The sequence below is a fragment of the Cetorhinus maximus genome, chromosome 3, assembly GCF_964194155.1.
Source record: "Cetorhinus maximus chromosome 3, sCetMax3.hap1.1, whole genome shotgun sequence".
In the NCBI taxonomy this organism is placed as follows: domain Eukaryota; kingdom Metazoa; phylum Chordata; class Chondrichthyes; order Lamniformes; family Cetorhinidae; genus Cetorhinus; species Cetorhinus maximus.
In genome coordinates this window covers 200,923,889-200,947,976 of record NC_135881.1, presented here as the reverse complement: position 1 = coordinate 200,947,976, position 24,088 = coordinate 200,923,889, and the positions used below count along the sequence as shown (strand labels likewise).

At 45.6% G+C, this 24,088-nt stretch overlaps 1 protein-coding gene across 1 annotated transcript in view; it reads left to right on the top strand.

The window, feature by feature from the left end:
- The window catches only part of LOC144679195 (CUB domain-containing protein 1-like), a 77,239-nt gene that overhangs the window by 20,955 nt on the left and 32,196 nt on the right, over positions 1 to 24,088 (top strand). Inside the window, exons 2-4 of the mRNA XM_078539615.1 lie at positions 3,747 to 3,959; positions 4,750 to 5,100; positions 11,298 to 11,627. Of these exons, the coding sequence (XP_078395741.1) occupies positions 3,747 to 3,959; positions 4,750 to 5,100; positions 11,298 to 11,627 (894 nt within the window). The remainder of the gene's footprint in view (positions 1 to 3,746; positions 3,960 to 4,749; positions 5,101 to 11,297; positions 11,628 to 24,088) is intronic.

The window sequence follows — 24,088 nt, the reverse complement described above, 5'->3', positions numbered from 1 at the left end:
AGCCTCAGCTAAATCTACTATCATAAACCTCTGTTGTGATGTAACAATTCTGTGCTGCCCTTCTCCCACATAGGCTTGTCTAGCTTCCCCTTAACTGCATCTATACTATTTGCTTCAAGCACGCCCTGTGGCAGTGAGTTCCACATTCTCACCACCCCCTGGGTAAAGAGGTTTCTCTTGTATCCCCTATTGGATTTCTTGGTGACTGTCCTATCCTGTTTTTTTTTTAAATTATTCATTCATGGAATGTGGGCATCACTAACATGGCCAGCATTTATTGCCCATCCCTAATTGCCCATTATCTGCCTGGTGTGCTAGGCCATTTCAGAGGGCAGCTGAAAGTCAACCACATTGCTGTGGGTCTGGGGTCACACATAGGCCAGACTGGGTAAGGGTGACAGATTCCCTTTCAAAGATTTGAGTGAGCCAGATCAGTTTTCATGTTATAAGATCATAAGAACATATGAAATAGGAGCAGGAGCAGGAGTAGGCCATTTGGCCCCTCGAGCCTGCTCCACCATTCGCAAGATCGTGGCTGATCCAATTATGGCCTTAACTCTACTTAGCTTGCAGACCCCAAAAGCCCTTGACTTTTCTATAGATCACAAACCTGTCTAGCGCAGCCTTGAATATTTGCAATGACCCAGCCTCTAGGGTAGAGAATTCAAAAGTCTAATGACCCTCTGAGAGATGAAATTCTACCTCTTCTCTGTCTTAAATGGGAGACCCCTAATTTTTAAACTGTGTCCCCTAGTCCTAGACTCCTCCCCCTCCCACCCACCCACGAGGGGAAACATCCTCTCAGCACCCACCCTGTCAAATTCCCCTCAGGATCTTGTATGTTTCAATAAGATCGCCTCTCATTCTTCTTGGCTCCAATGGATGCAGGCCCAGCCTGTCCAACCTTTCCTCAAAAGACAACCCCTTCAACCCAGGAATCAACTTCTCTGAACTGTCTGTTAATCGGTAGTTCCTTTACTGTATTTTATAATTCTACATTATGATATTTAATGAACTGAATTTAAATTTTGTCGTCGCCGTGATGGAATTGGACACCCGTGGGGTTTGCAGAGACTGGTGCCTCATCTAGGAGAGCGATAGAAGAAAAATGTGGAGTGAATGACGGTGAAGAAGATTCAAAAATGTAGCAAGTGCTGTTGTGCATGTGTAGCACTGAGTAAAACACGTGCTCAAATGCAGGCAGCCATTGCTGAACAACTTTATTTACACCTCCCCAACAGAGAGGGCAGCAGAGAGAGCAGCATAACCAAGTGCTCGACTACTTACAATATATTACAAGTGTCCATAATGGACCCTTAGTGCATTGGTGAGAGCGTACCAAGAGCACTGTGTGCAGTTTGGGTCACCTTACTTGCATTGCAGGCAGCTCAATGAAGGTTCACTCGGCTGTTTCCTGGTGTGAGGGGTTTTTCTTATGAGGAAAGATTGAGCATTTTGGGCTTATACTCATTAGAGTTTAAAAGAATTGGATGACCTTACAGAGACATCTAAGATAGCGAGTGGGGTTTGGCAGGGTTGATGCTGAGTGGACGTTTCCCCTCATGTGGGGAATCTAGGACGAGGGGGCACAGACTCAAAATAAGGGGCCTCCCATTAAAGATGGAGATGAGGACGAATTTCTTCTCTGAGCTTGTTAGTCTTTGGAATTCTCTTCCCCAGCAAGTGCTGGGGGCTGGGTCGTTGAATATATTCAAGGCGGAGTTAGACAGATTTTTGATGACCAAGGAAGTCGAGGGCTAGGCGGGATAAAGTTAATGCTGCATCAGACCAGCCTTGATCTTATTGATTGATGGAACAGGCTGGAGGGGCCGAATGGCCTACTCCTATTCCTGTTTCTTATGCTCTCATGGTAGCCACTGGTATATGCACAAAGAGGGGGCCTGCTAGCAGCCTATTCTGATTTTCTCCTCGTTTTTATCTCTCTCTCTCTCACACGCCTTGAAGACTCTTCCCTCTGCCAAATGAAAGTGGTGGATTTCAACTGTGAAACCAAATCTCAGCACTTAGGCATTGCATTCTATTGATCGCATTATCATGACCCTGTTTTGAGAGCCGCTGAATAATTCACCATATTGTCATATGAAGAGAACACTTAAATCTATTCAATTTAGCGGCATAGTAATCACATGGGCTTATTACAGATTTGCATTCTACAGATCTTCATTGGCTGTTTTCATCTTTTTAAATCTCCTTGCCCAAGGCTACAGACATCCTCGATATTACTGTTATTAATGTCACCCAGTGACTCGTTGACAGAAGTTTGATTTTCCACCTCTTCCCTTTCCTTCTCACCGGATGAGAGGGGCTCCTCTTGGGTGTGCTGGCTCACCTGAGGTCAGGGGAGGATCCCAGTGCACAATTTAGATTGGAGTCACGGGTAGGGATGGCAGATTTCCATCCCTAAAGGGCACCAGTGAACCAGATGTCATTACTGAGACTAGTTTTATGTTCCAGATTTCCGGCAGCTGTGGTGGGATTTTGAACCCAAGTTCCCAGAGCAGTAGGCTGGGCCTCTGGATTACCTGTCCAGTGGCATTACCACTACACCACCATCTCCCCCTATGCCGTGATCCAGTGCCACACAGAGCAATAGTTATTAATTGCCTGGGCGTCTTCTGTTCTTTGTGGGTCGCATTTCAACATTTCTGCCATTATATGTGTGAAAAAGTATTTCTTAACCTCTCTCTAGAATGACCTGGCTCTGATTTCCACTTTATGTTGCCTTATCCTAAACAGAAGAAAAACATTTCTCTCAACCTACCCTACCAATTCCTTTCAAAATCCATCATTAAACCACCCCTTAACCATTTATATTCCAGTTAATGCAAGCCTAGCTGAGGTTGTGGGATTTGGGTAATAGAAAGTCATGGCATCTGACCTTCAGAGCCTTTCGACTCCGCCATACCTTTCTCTGTCAGCGCAGATGATTTGCAAATTAGGTGTGAGAGGAGTGGTGTAAATGAAATTGCACAAATTTTCTTCTATAAAGAGAAAAAAAAGGACTTTCATTTATATAGCACCTGTCATGCACACTGAACTCAAAATACTTTATCACCAATGAAGTATTTTTGAAGTGTAACCAATGTCTTAATGCAGGAAATGCAGCAGCCAATTTGCACACAGCAAGCTCCCACAAACAACAATGTGTTAATGACCAGATAATCCGTTGACTGAGGGATAAATATTGTCCAGGGCACTGGAGAGAGCACCCCTTGCTCTTCTTCGAAATAGTGCCACAGGATTTTATAACGGCTACCCATGAAGGTAGACAGGGCCCTTTGTCTCAACCGAAAGACAACATCTCTGACAGTGCAGCAATCCCTCAGTCCTGCACTGGAGTGTCAGCCTAGATTTTTGTGCTCGTGTTTCTGGAGCGGGACTTGAACCCACAACCTTTTGATTCAGTTCAGAGGCAAGAGCGCTACGAACTGAGCCATGGCTGACAAATACTGAAAGCTGTTGAAATTTCATTTTTACCCCTGTTCGGAAATGAAGAATTAGTTGCTAAAATTTTTCTAAGGAGCACAGGAGGGTCTTTTTCTTCCATCCACCCTGCTTAGTGAAATTGTTAGCGAATCTTATTTCAACAGGTTTCCTGTTTTACTTCATACCATTTGCATAGGAAACCTCCCCCTTTTAACTGGGAAAGTTACAAAGTATTTCGTACAATGTGTATAGAAAATATTGGTTTGAATGTTTGTGTATTTGATTTGCCTCACGAATAGGCTCTGAGCTGACTTCAGTCACTGCTAACGAAGGTATGACAATAAACATCATGCAAGTGCCTAGGAGCTTGGAGGCTTCTGATTGTGAAATATGCATCGATGAAGGGGAGTGTTACAAGGAGTACAAGCTCAATCCAGGCAAGGTTTCCCAGTTTGACTTCAACTGCGTTGACCCTGAAAACAGCTTTGTTATCGAAGTTCAAAGAGAAGTTGGTGAGAAATTGGCCTTTGTCTTTCGCGCGCATCGACTGTTGTTGAAGGGTCCTGTCCGGACATCACATAACTTTGGAGGGGAGGGTCTTCCTCCTCCCCCCTCTTCCTTGGGTAGAATTCAGAGGAACCTGCAGCCCTCCCGTCACCTTCCCTGGTTCGCAAACTGGGGTATGTGGACCCTGTGGGGGTGGGGGGAGTGGGAGGGGTGGGGGGGTGGAAACCCATAGAAACGTTCCAGGGGTTCTGTGAAATAATGTGGGTAGTGCTTACCGCATGGGACCAGCCAAGGAGGGGGGCGGTGCACGCTTGAAGGAACACTATAAAAATCGTCAAATAGACCCCCAAAGTGAGTGGTGGGCACCAGCTGGGTTTCAAGAGAGGGGAGATTTTTAAATATTTAATATCACTTTCAACTGAAAGGCAAGTTTTTTTTCCAGGATATACAGATATTATGACTGTTGTATAGTATTATAATGTAGATGGTGGGGGTACATTATTAGTAATCCATTTGAAAAGGGGGTCCCTCAACCAAAAAGTTTTCTAAATCACTGGCCTAGCCGCCTGTGTGCTTGAAGCTTGAACAGTGACTGTCAATAAGAGTGTAAGCGCAGCCCTCCTGTTGTCCTTGGCCAATGTCCCTGTGCCTGCAGGTTCCTGCTGAGGGGGGTCACTCGATGGCAAATCAGAAGCCACCATCTCCTGGCCGCCACCTGCACAAATTAGGCCACAAATTCAGCGAAAATTGAGGAGCATATAAATTCCACACCAATTTATTTTGTTCCTCCTGCAGGCGAAGACGCTGACCCTGAAGATGCCGTGCGTCTGCCGGAGTTGCCAAACCTCAACAGGACGTACGTCTGGGACATTGACGTGCCCTACAAAGTTGGTGTGCACATGAGTTTTGTTGGGAATCACTTGCAGCAGACAGACTCGGCCGCCTGTCCAGATTCGTTTACGTACACGATTACAGGCCACTTGCGCCACGAGGCTACCAGCGCCGTCCTTCTAGGCAACTTTTGCAAGAACGGCACCATCTCTAACTTGAAGGCCCAAGGCAAAACACTGATAGAGCTGAAGGTCCCCTGGTATGAGACGATAGTGGATCCAGGATTTGAGCTAACCTTTGTACCCCCCATTGGAAGTATGTGTTTTATTTGCTAATCTCCAAGAATAATTTTCCACTTACAAAGGTTCAATTTTTAACTAAAAAAAAAAAATCTCTAATATCCTTTTAGTTTGTTTTCTCCCTCTTTGTTCACATTGGAGTGTGTTGATGATATATTTGAGAGAATTGGGGGCTTATTTTGACTTCAAGTGCCTCGTGTAAAATGGGCGTCCGTTCTACATCCTCATTTCCAATGAAGTCAACGTGACTTGCCTCTAAAGTATGAAACCAGGAAACTGTGTCAGGAAACTGTAGCGGGCTATATACAGGCTGGGTGAGTGCGAAAGAACACAGTAAATAGAATATAATGTAGCAAAGCATGAAGTTATCCACTTTGATAGGAAAAGTAAAAAAACATTTTTTTTTTGAATGGTAACAGATTGGAAAATATTTGCATTCAGAAGAACCCGGGAATCCTTTGCATGAACCACCGAAAGGTAACATTCAGATACAATAAGCAATTAGGAAGGCAAACGGTATGTTAGCTTTTATTAAAGGGAGCTGGGCTATAATGTTCAGCATTACAATTATGTAGGGTGTTGGTGAGGCCACACGTGGAGCTGTGTGCGCAGTTATGGTCTTCTGATCTTAGGAAGGACGTACATGCCCTTGAGAGAATGCAGCAAAGGTTCATTAAACTGACTGCTGTGATGAGGGGATTGTCTTAAAGGAGAGATTGAGTAGATTAGGCCTGTACGACCTCGAATGAAGAATGAGAGGTGAGCTAATTGAAAGGTATAAATTATTTTAAGGGGTTTGACAGGGTAGATGCTGAGAAAATGTTTCTCCTGGCTGGGGAATCTAGAAGACAGGGTCACAATAAGGCGTTCAGCCATTTAGGACTAAGATGAGGAGAAATTTCTTCACTCAAATAATTGTGAATCTCTCCCCCAGAGGGTCTGTGGATGCTCAGTTGTTGAGTATATTCAAGACGAAGGCCAATAGATTTTTGGACTCTTGAGGCAATGAAGGGATATGGAGATGGTGCGGGAAGGTGGAGTTGAAGTAGGAGATCAGCCATGATCATCAATGATGGAGCAGGGTCGAGGGGCCAAATGGCTTACTCCAGCTCCTACTTCATATGTCATTGTTTGTTGGAATAAAGTCCAGGGGGTGGTGGGGTGCATGCAAATGATAAATAATGTTTTTGGAACATTGCTGTGACTTTACCCAAATCAGAGTGTCAGCTTATGGGATAATTCACCCACACGTGGAGCTTGTATGTTTAGGGGCCTTGTGTGAACCCGGCCATGTTGTATTATATGAGGTTACTTCCAGTAAGGGCCTTTCATTCAGACTCCTGCTTTTAATCTGTTGATGGGATGTGGACAATACTTGAAAAGTTGCTATTGATTGTCGATGCCTAATTTCGCCAAGGACTTTGAGTCAACCACATTGTAGCGTGAGACTGGAGTCACATGTAGTTGGGGGTGGCAGGACTTTAGTGAATGCTTTAGTGGGCCTTTACAAGAAGCAATCAGCTGCCTTGATCATTTCTGGTGCTAGCCCACATGTTACCAGAGTTTTTGAGCTCACTCTGGTATTATCTCTGGGTTACAACAAAGTGCATTTATATAACATCTCTAATAGGCGCTTCACAATAGAGCATACAAAAAAAATTTCAGTAATAGCTGTAAATTGGGAGGAGGAGGGGGGAGAGAGGAACTTGGTGAAATTACAATCGCTAGGGAAGTGGTGCTGAGCAAACTGATGGAGCTGCGGGCTGACAAGTCTCCGGGTCCTGGTGGACTTCATCCTAGGATCTTAAAAGAGGTGGCTTTTTAAAATTTTATTCATTCATGGGATGTGGGCGTCGCTGGCTAGGCCAGCATTTATAACCCACCTCTAATTGCCCTTGTTTAGAGGGCATTTAAGAGTCAACCGCATTGCTGTGTGCCTGGAGTCATATGTAGGCCAGACCAGGTAAGGACAACAGATTTCCTTCCCTAAAGGACATTAGTGAACCGGGTGAGTTTTTATGACAATTGGCAATGGCTTCATGTTATCATTAGACTTTTAATTCCAGATTTTTATTGAATTCAAATTCCACCATCTGCCATAGTGGGATTCAAACCCAGGTTCCCCAAAACCTTACCCTGGGTCTCTGGATTACCAGTCCAGTGACAATACCACTACACCACCACCTTTCCTAATGAGGTAATAGATACATTGGTGTTAATTTACCAAAATTTGCTAGATTCTGGAAATGTTCCATCAGACTGGAAAGTAGCAAATATAATCCTCTTTTCAAGAAGAGAGGGAGGCAGCAAATGGGAAACTGTAAGCCAGTTAGCTTGATGTCTGTCGTGGGGAAGATGTTCGATTCGATCGTTAAGGAGGTTATTGCTGGGCACTTAGAGAAACTCAAGGTAATTGGAAAGAGTCAGCATGGTTTTGTGAAAGGGAAATTATGTTTAACCAATTTATTCGGGTTATTTGAAGGAGTAATATGCCCTGTGGATAAAGGGGAGCCTGTAGATGTGCTGTACTTGGATTTCCAGAAGGCATTTGATAAGGTGCCACATCAAAGGTTATTCCGGAAAATAAAAGCTCATGTTATAGGGGGTAACATATTAGTATGGATAAAAGAATTGGCTGGCAACGTTGACAGGGCCCTCAACTGTGTCCGGCCCATCTCCCGTGCATCCGCCCTCACGCCTGCCCCTCCCTCCCAGAAACATGATAGGGTCCCCCTTGACCTCATTTATCACCCCACCAGCCTCCGCTTTCAAAGGATCATCCTCCGCCATTTCCGCCAACTCCAGCATGATGCCACCACCAAACACATCTTCCCTTCACCCCCCCTGGCGGCATTCCGTAGGGATCATTCCCTCCGGGACACCCTGGTCCACTCCTCCATCACCCCCTACTCCTCAACCCCCACCTATGGCACCTCCCCATGCCCACGCAGAAGATGCAACACCTGCCCCTTCACTTCCTCTCTCCTCACCGTCCAAGGGCCCAAACACTCCTTTCAAGTGAAGCAGCATTTCACTTGCATTTCCCCTAACTTAGTCTACTGCATTCATTGCTCCCAATGCGGTCTCCTCTATATTGGAGAGACCAAGCGCAAACTGGGCGACCGCTTTGCTGAACACCTGCGGTCTGTCCGCAAGAAAGACCCAAACCTCCCTGTCGCTTGCAATTTTAACACACCACCCTGTTCTCTTGCCCACATGTCTGTCCTTGGCTTGCTGCATTGTTCCAGTGAAGCCCAACGCAAACTGGAGGAACAGCACCTCATCTTCCAACTAGGCATTTTACAGCCTTCCGGGCTGAATATTGAATTCAACAACTTTAGATCTTAAACTCCCTCCCCCATCCCCACCCCCTTCCCGTTTCTTCCCCCTCCCTTTTGTTTTTTCCAATAATTTATATAGATTTTTCTTTTCCCACCTATTTCCATTATTTTTAAAACTATAACTGTAATACCCTGTCAGTCTTTCCACCCCACCCCCATAGAGCTGTACCTTGAGTGTCCTGCTATCCATTCTTAATTAGCACATTTTCTTAGATAATATCACCACCTTTAACACCTCTTCGTTCCATTTGTCTGTGACATCTTTTGATTATCTGCTGCTATCACTGCTTGCTTGTCCCTACAACCACCCCCCACCGCCAACTTCTCTCACCCCACCCCACCCCCCAACCTTAAACCAGCTTATATTTCACCCCTCTCCTAACTATACTCAGTTCTACCGAAGGGTCATGAGGACTCGAAACGTCGACTCTTTTCTTCTCCGCCGATGCTGCCAGACCTGCTGAGTTTTTCCAGGTAATTCTATTTTTATAAAAGTAAGGATGTTATCTTTCAGTTATACAGGGCATTGGTGAGACTGCATCTCAGATATTGTGTGCAGTTTTGGCCTCCTTATTTAAGGAAGGATGTAAATGCGTTGGAGGCGGTTCAGAGGAGGTTTACTAGATTAATACCTGGAATGAGCGGGTTGTCTTATGAGGGGAGGTTGAACAGACTGGGCTTGTTTCCACTTGAGTTTAGAAGAGTGAGGGGTATTGACAAAGCAGACGTGGAAAGGATGTTTCTTCTTGAGTGAGTCCAGAACTAGGAGGCACTGTTTTAAAATTAGGGATCACCCTTTTAGGACAGAAATGAGGAGAATTTTTTTCTGAGGGCTGTGCAACTTTGGAAGCCTCTGCCTCAGAAGACAGTGAAGGCGGGGTCATTGAATATTCTTGAGGCGGAGCTAGTATAGATTCTTGTTAGGCAAGGGAATCAAAGGTTACTGGGCGAAGATGAGAATGTGGATTTCGAAACACAAACAGATCAGCTATGATCTTATTGAATGCTGGAGCAGGCTCAAGGGGCCAAATGGCCTACTTCTCCTATTTCTTATGTTCGTATTAGCAATCAAAACTTGACACCAATCCACATAAGATATTAGGACAGATGGCCAAAAGCTTGGCCAGAGGTTGGTATTTTGGGAGCGTCTTAAAGGAGGGAAGAGAATCAGGAGGTTTAAGGAGGGAATTCTAGAATTCTGGAGCTTAGGACTCAGGCAGCTGAAAGGATGGCTCCAATGGTGAAGCAATGGTGAAGAATGGTGTAGGAGGGTTGATCAGTAAGTTTGTGGATGACACGAAAATTGGTGGGGTGGTAAATAGTGAGGAGGATGGCCTTAGATTACAGGAGGATATAGACGGGCTGATCAGTGGCAAATGGAATTTAATCCAGATAAGTGTGAGGTGATGCACTTGGGCAGGACAAACAAGGCACGGGAATACACGATGAATGGTAGAACCCTGGGAAGTACCGAGGATCAGAGGGACCTTGGTGTGCATATCCACAGGTCCCTTAAGGTAGCAGGACAGGTAGATAAGGTGGTTAAGAAGGCATATGGGATACTTGGCTTTATTAGCCGAGGCATGGAATATAAGAGCAGGGAGGTTATGCTGGAACTGTATAAAACGCTGGTTAGGCCACAGCTAGAGTATTGCGTGCAGCTCTGGAAATCCGCATTATAGGAAGGATGTGATTGCACTAGAGAGAGTGCAGAGGAGATTTACCAAGATGTTGCCTGGGCTGGAGAGTTTAGTTATGAGGAGAGATTGGATAGACTGGGGTTATTTTCCCTGGAGCAGAGGAGATTGAGGGGGGACATGATTGAGATGTATCAAATTATGAGAGGCATAGATAGGATAGACAAGAAGGAGCTTTTCCCCTTGGTGGAGGGATCAATAACCAGGGTGCATAGATTTAAGGTAAGGGGCAGGAGGTTTAGAGGGGATGTGAGGAAGAAGTTTTTCACCCAGAGGGTGGTGGGAATCCGGAACTCACAGCCTGAAAGGGTGGTAGAGGCAGAAACCCTCATAACATTTAAGAAATATTTGGATGTGCACTTGCGATGCCATGGCATACAAGGCTATGGGCCTAGTGCCAGAAAATGGGATTAGAATAGTTAGGTACTTGTTTGACCGGGGCAGGCTTGATGGGCCGAAGGACCTTTTTCTGTGCTGTAGACCTCTATGACTCTGGGATGAGCAAGAAAACAAAATCGGAGGAGTGTAGATATCTTTGAGGATTGTAGTGCTGGAGGAGATTATAAAGATAGGGAGGGGTGAGGCCATGGAGGGACAAGTCTGAGCATTTTACAATAGAGGTGTTTCTGAACAACGAGCCAATATAGGTCCTTGAGCCCAGGGGTGATGGGCAATCTGGTCCACTACCATAACCGTTAGACTATTGCGTGTGAATGTGTGTGTACTACATATGTAGGCATTGACTTTACAAGGTGGTTCAATATAATGCAGCTCCAATTCTTCCAACTTGATATTGGGGAGGTGGGTGAAAAGGTTTCCACAATCGACATTCGAGAAGGATTTTATTGTGTTCAAAAAGAGATAGAGGTGATTAGCAAAGACAATGGTAGGTATCAAGCCAATTAAATGAGAAATGTTAAGAAAATTAAGTGTGTTGTCTTCGGAAAAGGTAAAATCTGAGCTAATTCATTTGAAATTTTCATGGTTATGAAGGGGTTTGAGGAAATTGTTCCAAGTTGGGGTGGGATGGGGAATAGGTTAGTGGGATTAATCTCTTAGGGATGGGGAGGTGGAGCGAAGCCAATCCTCTTGGACCTATGGTACCTCTTCTGTTCATGAAGATACTTGAGTTGTTGGTGCTGAGGTCTAACTACCGATTTCTTATCTAATTCAAGATTTCGGTGTTGTCGACGTGCTGCTACAGCCAGGTCCTCCTGCCTACTTCATGTCAGCAAACTGGTCCGGTGGGTTCCCAAATGATGAGCTGATGTCGTGGAATTTTTCTGTTCCTTCACACTACCATGCCAATGTCACCGTAGAGAATTCCACCCTCCCTAAGTGTGTGAAGAGGACGGTGGAGCTGTGCAATGGCCCACCATTGCACGAGATGATGACAAAGAAATATGAAGCAGATTTTGGGCTGACCTTGCAGAACTGTGACATGGACCAAACGAGTTCCGAAGTGTTAACCTTTAGGTTCAAAGTTGAACTCTTTCACTATGGAGGTGAGTGTTTCTCATTATTTATAACGATGTCGCCCCTTTAAGCCGTAATACTGCGGGTTGGGTCCTTAATAGTACAGGATTCATTCTTTTACGGTTTTTATGTTCCGTCTCCATCCTAGGTCAATGGGTAACACTTTCACCTCTGAATCGCTGGGCCAAAATCCTAGGGACTCCCTCCCTAACAGCACTGTGGGTGTACCTACACCACATGGACCACATGTTGAAATAAGGCGGCTCATTAACACCTTGTCAAGGTGTAATTGGGGATGGGCGATAAATGCTGACCTAGCCAGCAACGCCCACATCCCATGAAAGAATTCTTAAAAATATAGAACCGAAACCGGCCATTTGGCCAATCGAGGCGTTGAGACTCTTTTGAAGAACAACTGGGTTGGCCTCACTCCACCTTTCATTCCCCAAATCCCTGCAATGTTTTTCTCCTTCAAGTCTTTATCCAATTTCCTTTCGAAGGCTAACACTGAAGCTGTTTCCGTTGCCCCCTTAGGCTGTGCGCTCTGAATCCTAATCACTCGTGCGTTTTTTTTAAAAAAAGACAAGTTTCTCCTCCTGTCACCTCTGATCCTTTTGACAATCAGCAAGTCAGGCATCAAGTCCCATTGCAGGGACACTCCAACACGATACTGAGGGATTGATTCACTGTCAGAGGTGTCACTTTCTCAGATGAGACTTTAAACCAAAGCCCCGACCGTCCTCTTGGCTGGATGTGAAACACCCCATGGCATGATTCTGAATTAGAGCAAGGCAGTTCTGTTCTCCCCGGTGTCCTGGCCAATATTCGTCCTGCACAACCAACATCACTAAAGGCCATTGTCACATTGCCGTTTGTGGGGTCTTGCTGTGCAAAAATTGGCCTTTCCTACGTTACACCAATGGCTACAGTTCATGGGTACCTGTTGCCTGTTTTGGAATATCCTGAGGTTGTGAAAGGCGCTATGAAAATGCAGTTCTTTCTCTCTGTTGTGCTTTCTTTTTAATCCTTCTCCACTTTTTCTTTCACCTCCCTCCCCACTTTCCTGCTCGAGCCCCCACCCCGCCCAACATATCCCCCCCCCTGCCCAAGGGATGATCCATCCCTGTCTCTCCTGTGATACTCTGCAGCTGATAACTGGGTTGTGCGAGCAAGGTACAGGGGTTTTCAACTCTTTGCGAGGTGGTACTTTGTATCTACCTGCTTCCCCGCACTCCCTTTTGCAGGAAATTGCTGAACAACTTAATTGAAGATATATCCAGGTGACAAATTAGCCCGAGGCACTGTCCAATATGATTAACGCAGAATTTCTAATTGTGCGTTTTGTTAGAATTTTACCCTGTTTCCACAGCAACAGGAATTAATTCTTTGGTAATGTTTCTGTGCTTGCTTGCCTCCTGGCTGCTTGTCATCCAGTTGGTGTCTGTAACTGAACAAAGACCGTTGCTTGCGTAACACTTGGAGGCCCCTTCATTGTAAGAATTAGTGTTTGTATCTGACTCGGCTGGGAATGGGTTCAAGATGGGGCTTGCGGATCACTTGGAAACATAAACAGGTCGCAACTAGGCGTTAGGAAAGTAAGACTCCACATCCACTTCGTTTTTTTTTTCCACGGTTAAACATTAGGTATCATAAATTCAGATTTGCATTTTGCACCATTTCTCCCTCTTTTTCCCAATCTAATTGACAGGTGCTGATAATGATATGGGGGTGGGTGAGGGGGCGGGAGAACGGAAAGAATGGCTGAATCCGAGGAAGTGAGAGAACTGAATTAATGTGCGCGGTTCAAAGAACATCACACAATTCGATTCTCTTCCTCTCAGTAAGCAACCAGCTAAAATCAATAGCGCTCTTTCAGTGGAGAGGTGGTTTCCTGGGCTGATTTCGATCGATTGACATGATGCTCGTCCACTGTGCCATCCAGTCCCCGCTAGGCATTATTGATTGAGAGATGATTCATTTCTTTCGATGAATAGCTCTTTTATACCTGGTGTCTGCATTTGGCAGAGAGCCTGCATCTTAGGAGCCCTGCCAATTTAATATCAAGCCTGACAGACTTCCCTCCCTCTTTTACCTGCTGCTCCCTACATGTCAATTGGAATCTCCTACCTGCTGCTACTATGAGCTCAGGAAAGCCGCAGTGTTCTTGCAGCAGCCACTGGAGATTGGATAGATGAAGATGTGCTTTGACATTAGGAGGGGGCGCAAGATTGTGCCACTACTACATGATAGTGCCAGCCATGATTCCACTGGTAGCACACTCGTCCGAAAGTGCAAGTCCTACTCCAGAAACCTAGCACTCCAGCGCAGTACTGAGGGAGTGCTGCACTGTCGGATACGCCATGATTGAATGGCGGAGCAGACTCGATGGGCCGAATGGCCTAATTTCTGCTCCTATGTCTTATGGTCTATGTCTTATATGGCGTCATTCACATGAGACGTTAAACTGAGACCCCTGTCCACACTCTCAGGCCGCAGGTGACCCCACGTCACTATTATGACAGCGAGCAGGGGAGTTATCCCTTGTGCCCTGGGCAATTTTGATCCCTCGATCAACATCACGCACATCTGCCCATTAGCATGTTGCTGTGGTGGGAGCTTGCTGAGCTTAATTGGTTGCTGTGTTTCCTACATCACAGCAGTGATTCTACGTCAAAAAAGTACTTCATTGGTTGTAAGCACTTTGGGACGTCCTGAGGTGGTGAACGGCGGTATATAAATGCAAAAACTGACTTTCTAGTAAATTGTAGATGTGGAGGAAGGTGGATAGAATGAAAAGGGCATAAGAAAGAAAACTGCCTGTGAGACCAGTTAAATTTCCTATCTGGCATCTTGCATTGCTTGTTCAATTTGTAATAATTCCTGAGCAGTTGTCTCGGCTGAATCTTTTTAAATTTGTGCGTGTCTAAGATAGAACTGGAAAAATCAGCAGAGAGGTGGTTAACCTTAAGGAGGACAATCCTGGAAGAGCTAGACAATTATTTCAGCGAGTGGAGGCGTTTTAAATAATTAAGCTGAAAGCAAAATACTACAGATGCTGCAAATCTGAAACAGAAAATGCAGGAAATCCACGAGCCGTATCGGTGTAGAGAGAAACGACGCCAACGTTTCAGGTCGGAGTGAGTGGTTAGGATCAGGAATGCATTGCAGAGAGTGTGGTGGAGGCAGATTCAATCTTGGATTTCGAAAGAGAATTGGGTAATTATCTGAAGACAAAAAAAAATAAAAATTGCAGGGCTACAGGGAAAAGGCAGGAGAGAGGAAAGAGGTGAGTTGCTCTTGCAGGGGGACAGCACAGAGACATGATGGGCCAAATGGCCTCCTTCTATGACTTTGGAGGTGTTTTAAGATGCAAGTTAGTTCAATATTTTCTCAAGTCCTTTGGCTCCCCGCATAAAAGCCTTCCTTTGTCCCAATCTGAGCAGGACTGCAAACTTGACTTCTCTCTCTGAAGGGTGATATAAATTGCATTCGTTTAGATCAACATTGCATTTCGGACACCAAAACATGGAAGGAATTGTAAGACAGATTATTAAACATCAAAATTTTTGGTTGAACAATTCACTGATTTGACTATGGGGTTGGCCAAGTTGATGAAATAATTTTGATACTGAATTAAGGTTTTTTTAACCAGACCCAGTTGGCTCTCGTGTCTAATTGAGAGAAAAAGATCATAAAAGAAGCAAATGTAACCGATGCAAAGCACAACAGAGCGCGTATTAGAAGTGGCTGAATTTGTGGACGGAAGTCAAATGCCTAAATTCTCTCCATGAACCGAGGGATTGTGGGGAGGAGGATAGGGACAGCATGGACAGAGAGGGGGAAGGAAGGAAGGAAGGAAGGAGTGTTCCAGCATTAACGGAGGGGAAAGAGGATGGTGGGATGAACCCTGAGGAGAGGGGTGGTATGCCATCATGAAGATGGAGCAGAGTTGCCAGCATAGGCTTGAAGGGAACCTAAGGGTGCAGGATTTTGTCCTTCTCGCTCAGGACTCCTATGTTTGTGTCAAATGGGGGATCACAACTGTTTGGGAACAGTCACCCGATGGTGTATTTCCTAAATTGGCCAATTAGTGGCCAGAGGGCAGGCTCACCATTCAATTAAGGAGGGTGGGTGGGCACTCGAAGCTGGGGGGCCAGTAGGAGACCATCGCCTTAGTTAAGGATTGGAGACAGATCAGAGAAGGCTCACTCGGCTAATTCCTGGGCTGAAGGGCTTGTCTTAAGAGGAAAGTTTGAGCAGGTTGAGTCTACAGCCATTGTAGTTTGGAAGAATGAGAGGTGAACTTATTGAAATATATAAGATTCTGAGGAGGCTTGACAGGGTAGATGCTGGGAGAATGTTTCCTCCTGGGAGAATCTAGAACTGGGGCCATAGTTTCAGATGGAGGTCGGAAGGAATTTCCTCTCTCGGAGGGTATAGTTGGCCTTTGGAATTCGCTTCCACAGAGAGCAGTGGAGGTTGGGTTATTGAATATATTCAAGGCTGAGTTAGATGGAGATCGACAAGGGAGGCAAGGGTTATGGGGGCAGGCAGGAAAGTGGAGTTGAGGCCACAATCAGATCAGCCATGATCTTGTCAAATGGCGGAGCAGGCTTGATGGGCCGAATGGCCTACTGCTGCTCCTGCATGGAAGGGAACCACGGGCTGCCTTTTTAGGTAAGGGGGAGGGAGGGATCCTCCATTCCTAATGTGTCCTCTCTCCAACTTTTCAAACTTCTAACCAAAACATGGCCACAGCAGCCTGGCCACCAGTTGGGTGTTGGTTTGGATTGGGGTGTTGGTTTGGATTGGGGTGTTGGTTTGGATTGGGGTGTTGGTTTGGATTGGGGTGTTGGTTTGAATTGGGGTGTTGGTTTGGATTGGGGGGTTGGTTTGGATTGGGGTGTTGGTTTGGATTGGGGGGTTGGTTTGGATTGGGGTGTTGGTTTGGATTGGGGGGTTGGTTTGGATTGGGGTGTTGGTTTGGATTGGGGTGTTGGTTTGGATTGGGGTGTTGGTTTGAATTGGGGTGTTGGTTTGGATTGGGGGGTTGGTTTGGATTGGGGGGTTGGTTTGGATTGGGGGGTTGGTTTGGATTGGGGGGTTGGGTTGGGTTTGGGGTGGTGGGGTTGGGACACGGGGTGAGGGGTGTGTTGGCGGGGGGTGGGGTGGGGTGGGACAGTGGCTGTGGCTGCGGCTGCAGCTCTTGGGGGCTTTGGGAGGGGCAGCAAGCGGCTGTGGCCGCAGCTGAAGTTAGGCAGCTGGGGAGGGCCTCAGAACCTGCCTGGAGAGGGGCCGCCTCCCGTCTTCTGCCTGGAGGGTACCTCCAAACAATGGGCATTAGTTGGGCTTTAAAGACCCTTAAAAGGCTACTAGCCGTCTGTGGATTTTCACACCTGCCTGTCCTGTCCTGTCCCATCCCAGTCAGGCCTAAAAATCCTGCGGAGAGTCCCGGGGAACTGGATCTGCAGGGTTGGCCAGCTCTACGAATATCGGGGGCGGGAGAGGATGAGTAAGTGTTGTTCGCTGAGTTTAGTGGATCCGTTGAAAATGCAAATGTTGTTTCGATCTTTTAAACTTAAAAAGCAAAATACAAGTTGGAACATAGACCGTTTTAATGTACAAAGGTTTTCTAAAGAACATACCCCTGAACCAGTTTAAAAATGCACAAGTAGGGGAAGGGAATGAGGGTGCAGAATTTGGAAGGACTACAACTCTAAATTTGCTGCCTACAGACCAAACTGCAATCGTCCTGCGGTTAGTAACACCCGGTGCTGTTTGCTGTTACTTTAAGACTTCCTCTCTCCAAATAATTGATCATTTGCTGATATTGGAGAAGCGAAGTCTTAAAATGTGAAAAGAAATAATTAATTTTGAAATTGCTAGTGAGTACACGTTTTCAACAATATTGAGCAAATTCTCTTAATGAAAAAAATGCAATACCCAATCTTGGATGAAAATGTAAACCGAAGTGTAAAAAAGTCTCCAGAGGTTGCTGGAGATCTGAAGTAAAAACAAAATATTGGAAAAAAACTCAGCAGGTTTGGCAGCATCTGTGGAGAGAGAAACAGAGTATGTGTTTCAAGCCCAATATGACTCTTCTTTGGAACTCGGGTAACTGTTTTTATGTTAAGTAACCAACTTATTCCCAGCCTGTCCCTGGCTCTGGTAAAAGCAGCCTCAACCTTCCAACTCGAAAGGGGAAGAGGTGGCATAGTGGTAATGTCGCTGGACTAGTAATCCAGAGACACAGGCTAATGCCCTGGGGACATGGGTTCAAATCCCACCCACCACAGTAGCTAGTGGAATTTAAATTCAATTAATAAATCTGGACTTAAAAAGTTAGTCTTGGTAATAGTGACCATTGTCAATTGTCGTAAAAACCCATCTGGTTTACCTCACAGCCCTTTAGGGAAAGAAATCTGCTATCCTCACCTGGTCTGGCCTACCCTACATGTGGGACTCCAGACCCACAGTAATATTGTTGACTCTTAAATAGCTTAGCAAGGCACTCAGTTGTATCAAAACTGCTACAAAGCCTACAGAAAGGAATGAAACTGGACAGATCATTCAGCATTGACCCAGGCACCAGAAATGACGGAGGCCAACCTGGCCCTAACATCTTGGGGCTTATGCCAAAATTGGGAGAGCTGTGCACAGACTAGTCAAGTAACATCCGACATAGTCATTCTCACGGAATCATACCTTACAGAAAATGTCCCAGGCGCCATCACCATCCCAGCACTGACAGGGCAGACCCACCAGAGGTGGCGGCATGGTGGTATACAGTCGGGAGGGAGTTGCCCTGGAAATTCTCAACATTGACTGTGGACCCTATGAAGCCTTTTGGCATCAGGTCAAACATGGGCAAGGTTGCCAACAACGCCACCCACCCCGCCCCACCACCCCATCAGCTGATGAATCAGTACTCTTCCATGTTGAACACCACCTGGAGAAAGCACTGAGGGTGCCAAGGGTACAGAATGTGCTCTGGGTGGGGGACTTCAATATCAAAGAGTGGCTTGTTAGCACCATTACTGACCAAGCTGCTGAGTCCAAAAGGACATAGCTTCCCCAGACCCAATCTAGCAGCTGGTGAGGGAACGATCAAGAGGAAAAAACCTACTTCACTTCATCCTCACCAATCTACCTGGTGCTGCCCATGACAGTATCCGTAGGAGTGACCACCGCACAGTCCATGTGGAGACAACGTCGTGCCTTCACATTGAGGATACCCTCCATCATGTTGTGTGGCACTTCCATCATGCTGAATGGGATAGATTTAGAACAGATCTAGCAACTCAAGACTGGGCAACTATGAGGCACTGTGGGCCATCAGCAGCTGTAGAATTGTACTCGAACATAATCTGTAACCTCATGGCCCAGCATATCCCCCACTCTACCATTACCATCAAGCTGGGGGAGCAACGCTGGGTCAATAAAGAGTGCAGCATCAGGTATACCTGAAAATGAGGTAAAAACCTGATGACACTACAACAACACAGGACTACTTGCGTGCCAAACAGCAAAAGTAGCATGCGATAGGGCTCAGTGATCAGAGGGGTCATTCTTAAAAAATGGTAAGTCAGATTTGATGCTATATGTTTGTGCGTGTGTGTGTGTGTGTGGGTGGGGGAGGGGAGAGGGAGACGGTCCAGAGGGGGAGAGGTTGGAAGAGGGTTGGTGGGAGGTTGCAGGGGGGAGGAGGGGAGGTTAGAAAGGGTAGAGGGGAGTTGGGGTTGGCAGGTGTGGGTTAGGAGGGAGGTTGAGTTGGGGGGAGTTTGGAGCAAAGGATGGGGGTGGGGGAGGTTGGAGGGGGATTGGGGGGAAGTTAGAGGGAGTTTGCAGGCAGCATTGGTGGGGAGGTTAGCTACAAAGTGAATTGTTTTTGTAAATGTAGTGATTTCTTTGTAGCCACTTTCCTAACATCAGTTGATTACTCTGCGGTTAATTATCATTAGAGAATTAGCATTGGGCCCCCAATTTCACTATTGCTACAGTCACTCTACCCACTGCGTGCGGGTGTAATGAAAGAAAGACATTTATACAGCACTTTTCACAATGTCCCAAATCGCTTTACAGCCAATTAAGTACTTTTGAGTTGTAGTCACTGGTATAATGTAGGCAATCTTATCAAATGGCAGAGCAGGCTTGAGGGGCCAAATGGCCTATTCCTGCTCCTAATACATATGTTCATATATCATTCTGGATGGATGGGATGAGCTGAGCCAGATGGCCTTTGTCATCCATAATTATCTTGCGAGTGGAGCGTGGAATCGTGGCTGGAGTTCTGTTTATTTTAATTAATGGAAGTTAATGAGCAGGCTTTGTGGGGTGAGATTGCTAGGACAGGAGTGCGTAATGGGCTCATAATGAATCAGTAACCTGTTTTACACTGCACAAGATTCTCAAGAATCTTCTCCATTGACTCCAATCTTGTCCTTTTGTCTACTTACCTGTTATCCCACTTCATCTTGCATGAGTTTTTTGAGGTATTGAACTATCATGATAAAGTTGTGTTGCATAGTAGATATTGAAAATGTATTGTAGCGAGAAGCAATAGTCAGCAGAGTCTTCAGGCTTGATCAAGAAAGCAGATAGAATTGTGAACCATTCAGTCTTTGTGCTCTGGCCTCTTAAAAGTTCTGTTGCACAGAGACACCTGAGGGTTCCAACGCTTCTCATCGACGGTAGAGACCTATATTTTTCAATCATTCCGCTCTGTTGCTCAGGAGATCTTTCTACCCTGTGAGATTACTGATAAAATAGAATCCAATTACACCCCTTGTGTGAAATAATTATATTGAATGATGTCATGCACCCGGGCAGAAGAAAGTTGTCGTCTTCTACTCCTACGGAATGGAAAATGTCTTGTGCAGTTTATCTGGGCTGCAAGTATTGAAGCATTCCCCCAAGTATGAATTCACTGTCACTGTGTCCACATGATGCGATGTGGAGAACATGTTAATGAGGGCTGAGGCAGTCACCAAAATCAGTGTTAGCGTCTGTACAGTGTTATAAATAACTAATGGGATATTTTCCCGTCAAATTAACACCATTGCACAATGTAGTTAAAGTGAAATTTGTACTTTCTGGTTTGTTTAATAGTCATGGTGGGGTCACCTATACGGTGCACAGAAATTAACACCACATTGTATCATTGCTGCTCTTAATATTAACGAACCACGCTACCTATATATCAGATGATATTTGCAACCAGATGCCAACAATGGGTGTTATCATTTTACTAGGACCTTTCTGTGATTGTTTGGTGAATCTTGAAAGGGGAAAAATATCATGCAGGATTGAGGTGGAGGAATAAGGGGCCCGGAGACAGGAGAAGCACCAATGCCCATGATTTCTCTTCCTGGCCCTGCCTAGAAGGACAAAGGTAGCAGATGCATGGAAACACCACCACCTGCAAGTTCCCTTCCAAGCCGCACTCCATCCCGACTTGGAAATATATCACCGTTCCTTCACTGTGTTGGGGCAAAATCCTGGAACTCCCTCCCTAACAGCACTGTGGGTGTACCTACACCACCCGGACTGCAGCGGTTCAAGGAGGCAGCTCACCAAGATAACAAGATCAGTTTAGGCCACAATTGGATGCCACACAAATCAGTTCACCCATTGGGAGATGGCAGAGGTATAGGTGAAGGCATGTACAAAGTGATGGTGTCCAGTTAATATAAGGAGGGGGTCGCATTATTACAACTCCCTGGGCCATACTACTACATAGCCAGATATTGCACAGTAAAGGTCTTTTTCAGATTTTATGGATGTGGGAGCACCTTATGGGACGAAGTATTGTGGAGACTGTCGTGAACACTTCTTCCCTTGTGTTCATTTCATTAGCTCAGGGTAGAAGGAAGTGATCAGTACAACTTGTTTTAGGTGTTGAACTGAGGCCCCATCTGCTCTCGGGTAGATTTAAAGGATCCTGTCTTCGAAGAGAACAGGGGAGTTATCCCTGGTGCCCTAGCCACTTTTTATTCCTCAATAAACACAACCAAAATTAGATTATCTGGTCATTATCACATTGTTATATGTGGGAGCTTGCTGTGCACAAATTGACTGCCGGATTTCCTACGTTAACTTACAACAGTGACTACATTTCAAAAATACTTCATTGGCTGTAAAGTGCTTTGGGACGTCCTGTGGTCATGAAGGGCGCTATATAAATGCAAGTCTTTGAGTGAGGCAAGACTCAACAACAATGTCCAGAGATACAACCAGCTGCCCTGGCCACCTCAGCCCCTTGACCCTTCTATAAAGCATGGGGAGTCATCCATCTCCTCTGATCCTCGTTCCTGCAAGGCATCTACAAGAAAAATAAGAATAGGTGCCCATAGGGCAGGGGTTTCCAGACTGTGGGCTGCCAGTGGGAGTCAAAGGACAAGATTTTGGGGTCGCGAGTTCGAAGGCAGAGGTGACAGCTGTGGAGCTCGGACTGAGTTTTGACAGCTTGCAAAATGCCTTATGAGAATGATCCCGGGAATGAAAGGCTTTACATATGAGGAACGTTTGAGGACTCTGGGTCTATACTCGATGGAGTTTAGAAGGTTGGGGGGGGATCTGATTGAAACTTACAGAATACTGAAAGGCCTGGATAGAATGGACCTGGGGAAGTTGTTTCCATTAGTAGAAGAGACTAGGACCTGAGGGCACAGCCTCAGAGTAAAGGGAAGACCTTTTAGAACAGAGATGAGGAGAAACTTCTTTAGCCAGAGAGTGGTGAATCTATGGAATTCATTGCCACAGAAGGCTGTGGAGGCCAGGTCATTGAGTGTATTTAAGACCGAGATAGATAGGTTCTTGATTGGTAAGGGGATCAAAGGTTACGGGGAGAAGGCGGGAGAATGGGGTTGAGAAACTTATCAGCCGTGATTGAATGGCGGAGCAGACTGGGTGAGCCGAATGGCCTAATTTCTGCTCCTATGTCTATGGTCTTTAAATGTTTATGGGTTTTTTCTGTTGGTGGGCATATCCGAATGATCTGATCTATGAGGCCTGATAGCTGTTACCGCCACAGCCTGTAAAAGGATATGGGTTTTTTTTTGCAAACCTTGCAGTTTCAACACCCGGCTCCAACCTTCCCATGCCCAAACACTCAACAACTCCCTCCCCCAATTTCCACTCCGGGGTCATTTGAAGTCTGAAGCTTTAAAATGGGGGGTCACATTGGGGAATAGATCGGGAGGCACTGCCACAGGGAGATGGCCATTCCTCTAAACCCTGACTCTAATTGGCAGGAGATCTGGTAGCTTTGAAAATGTGGAACCTGCCCCTTCCCCTCCTTTGGATGGAAGTCATGGTAACTAAATTACGTTCCAGGCCAGACAGTCTGCTGTGCTCAATGAATGAAGCCAACCCAATATTTTAAGATGTGAACTTCTTCTAACATGTGCAGTACACTTGGAGCAGCACTCAGAGATGAGAGTAGGTATCCATAGACAGAATTCAAAGAAAAGAAATATGCAAAAAAAAAAAAATCTCCAAACTTTAGAAATCTTCAATACAAGACCTGAAGGCTCTTGTCTCTCTCGGAGAAAATCTCATTTCCACCTTTAAGAACTGAATCTCATTCAGACAGAATATCTTGCATCGAGTGCAGTAGCAGGGTAAGTCCAGGAAACCCCCGCCCTTGGGACTGACGGTTACTGGTGAATAAGGCCAGTGGTGACTCAGTTGGTGCATCATGGGATGCCTCAAAGTTCAAGGAAACTTGGGAGTCGGGGGAGTTTATGCAAAGTATTCAAGCGCCAGAGACAGTCCCCGAAAGTTTCCTGTCTGGAAGAAATTTCCCACCCCTTTTCAGCATCAATGATCCACCCGCAACAGCAAGGAAAATCACCCCTTTTATGTCTGATGTAACGTTATGTTTCAAGTATGAACAGTCATACATGACCACAATGAGCAATGCGACCACTCACTCTCTTTGCATGTTTAGCCTTGACTGGTTCTGATGTAACATTGCATTCTACATGAACAGATCACTACCCAGATCCACTTGTAACTTCAGTATCACATTCCAGTTTAGTCAGTTTGTGCAAGTCTACAATTCCTTCTCCAACCTCAGATGCAAAGTCAAAGAATTGTGGCACAGCAGATGTCTCAAATTGATCCCACTGATCAAGATAACTTTAAAAAGGGTTTAAGTATGTATGTCCAATTATATTGTGGTTCTTTGCTAATCAGAGAGTTGGGATAATGGGCAGGTACTCTAATTGGCAGGATGTGTCAAGTGGTATCCTGTAAGGATTGGTGTTGGAGCCTCAACTAATCACTGTATTTATTAATGACTTAAATGATGGGATAGAAAGCCACATATCCAAATTTGCTGACAACACAAAGATCGGTGCCATTGGGGACTTGATTTCAAAATAAGGGGGAAACCACTTAGGACCGAGATGAGGAGAATTGTTTTCACTCAGAGGGTTGTGAATCTTTGGGATTCTCTACCCCAAGAGGGCTGTGGAAGCTCAGTCAT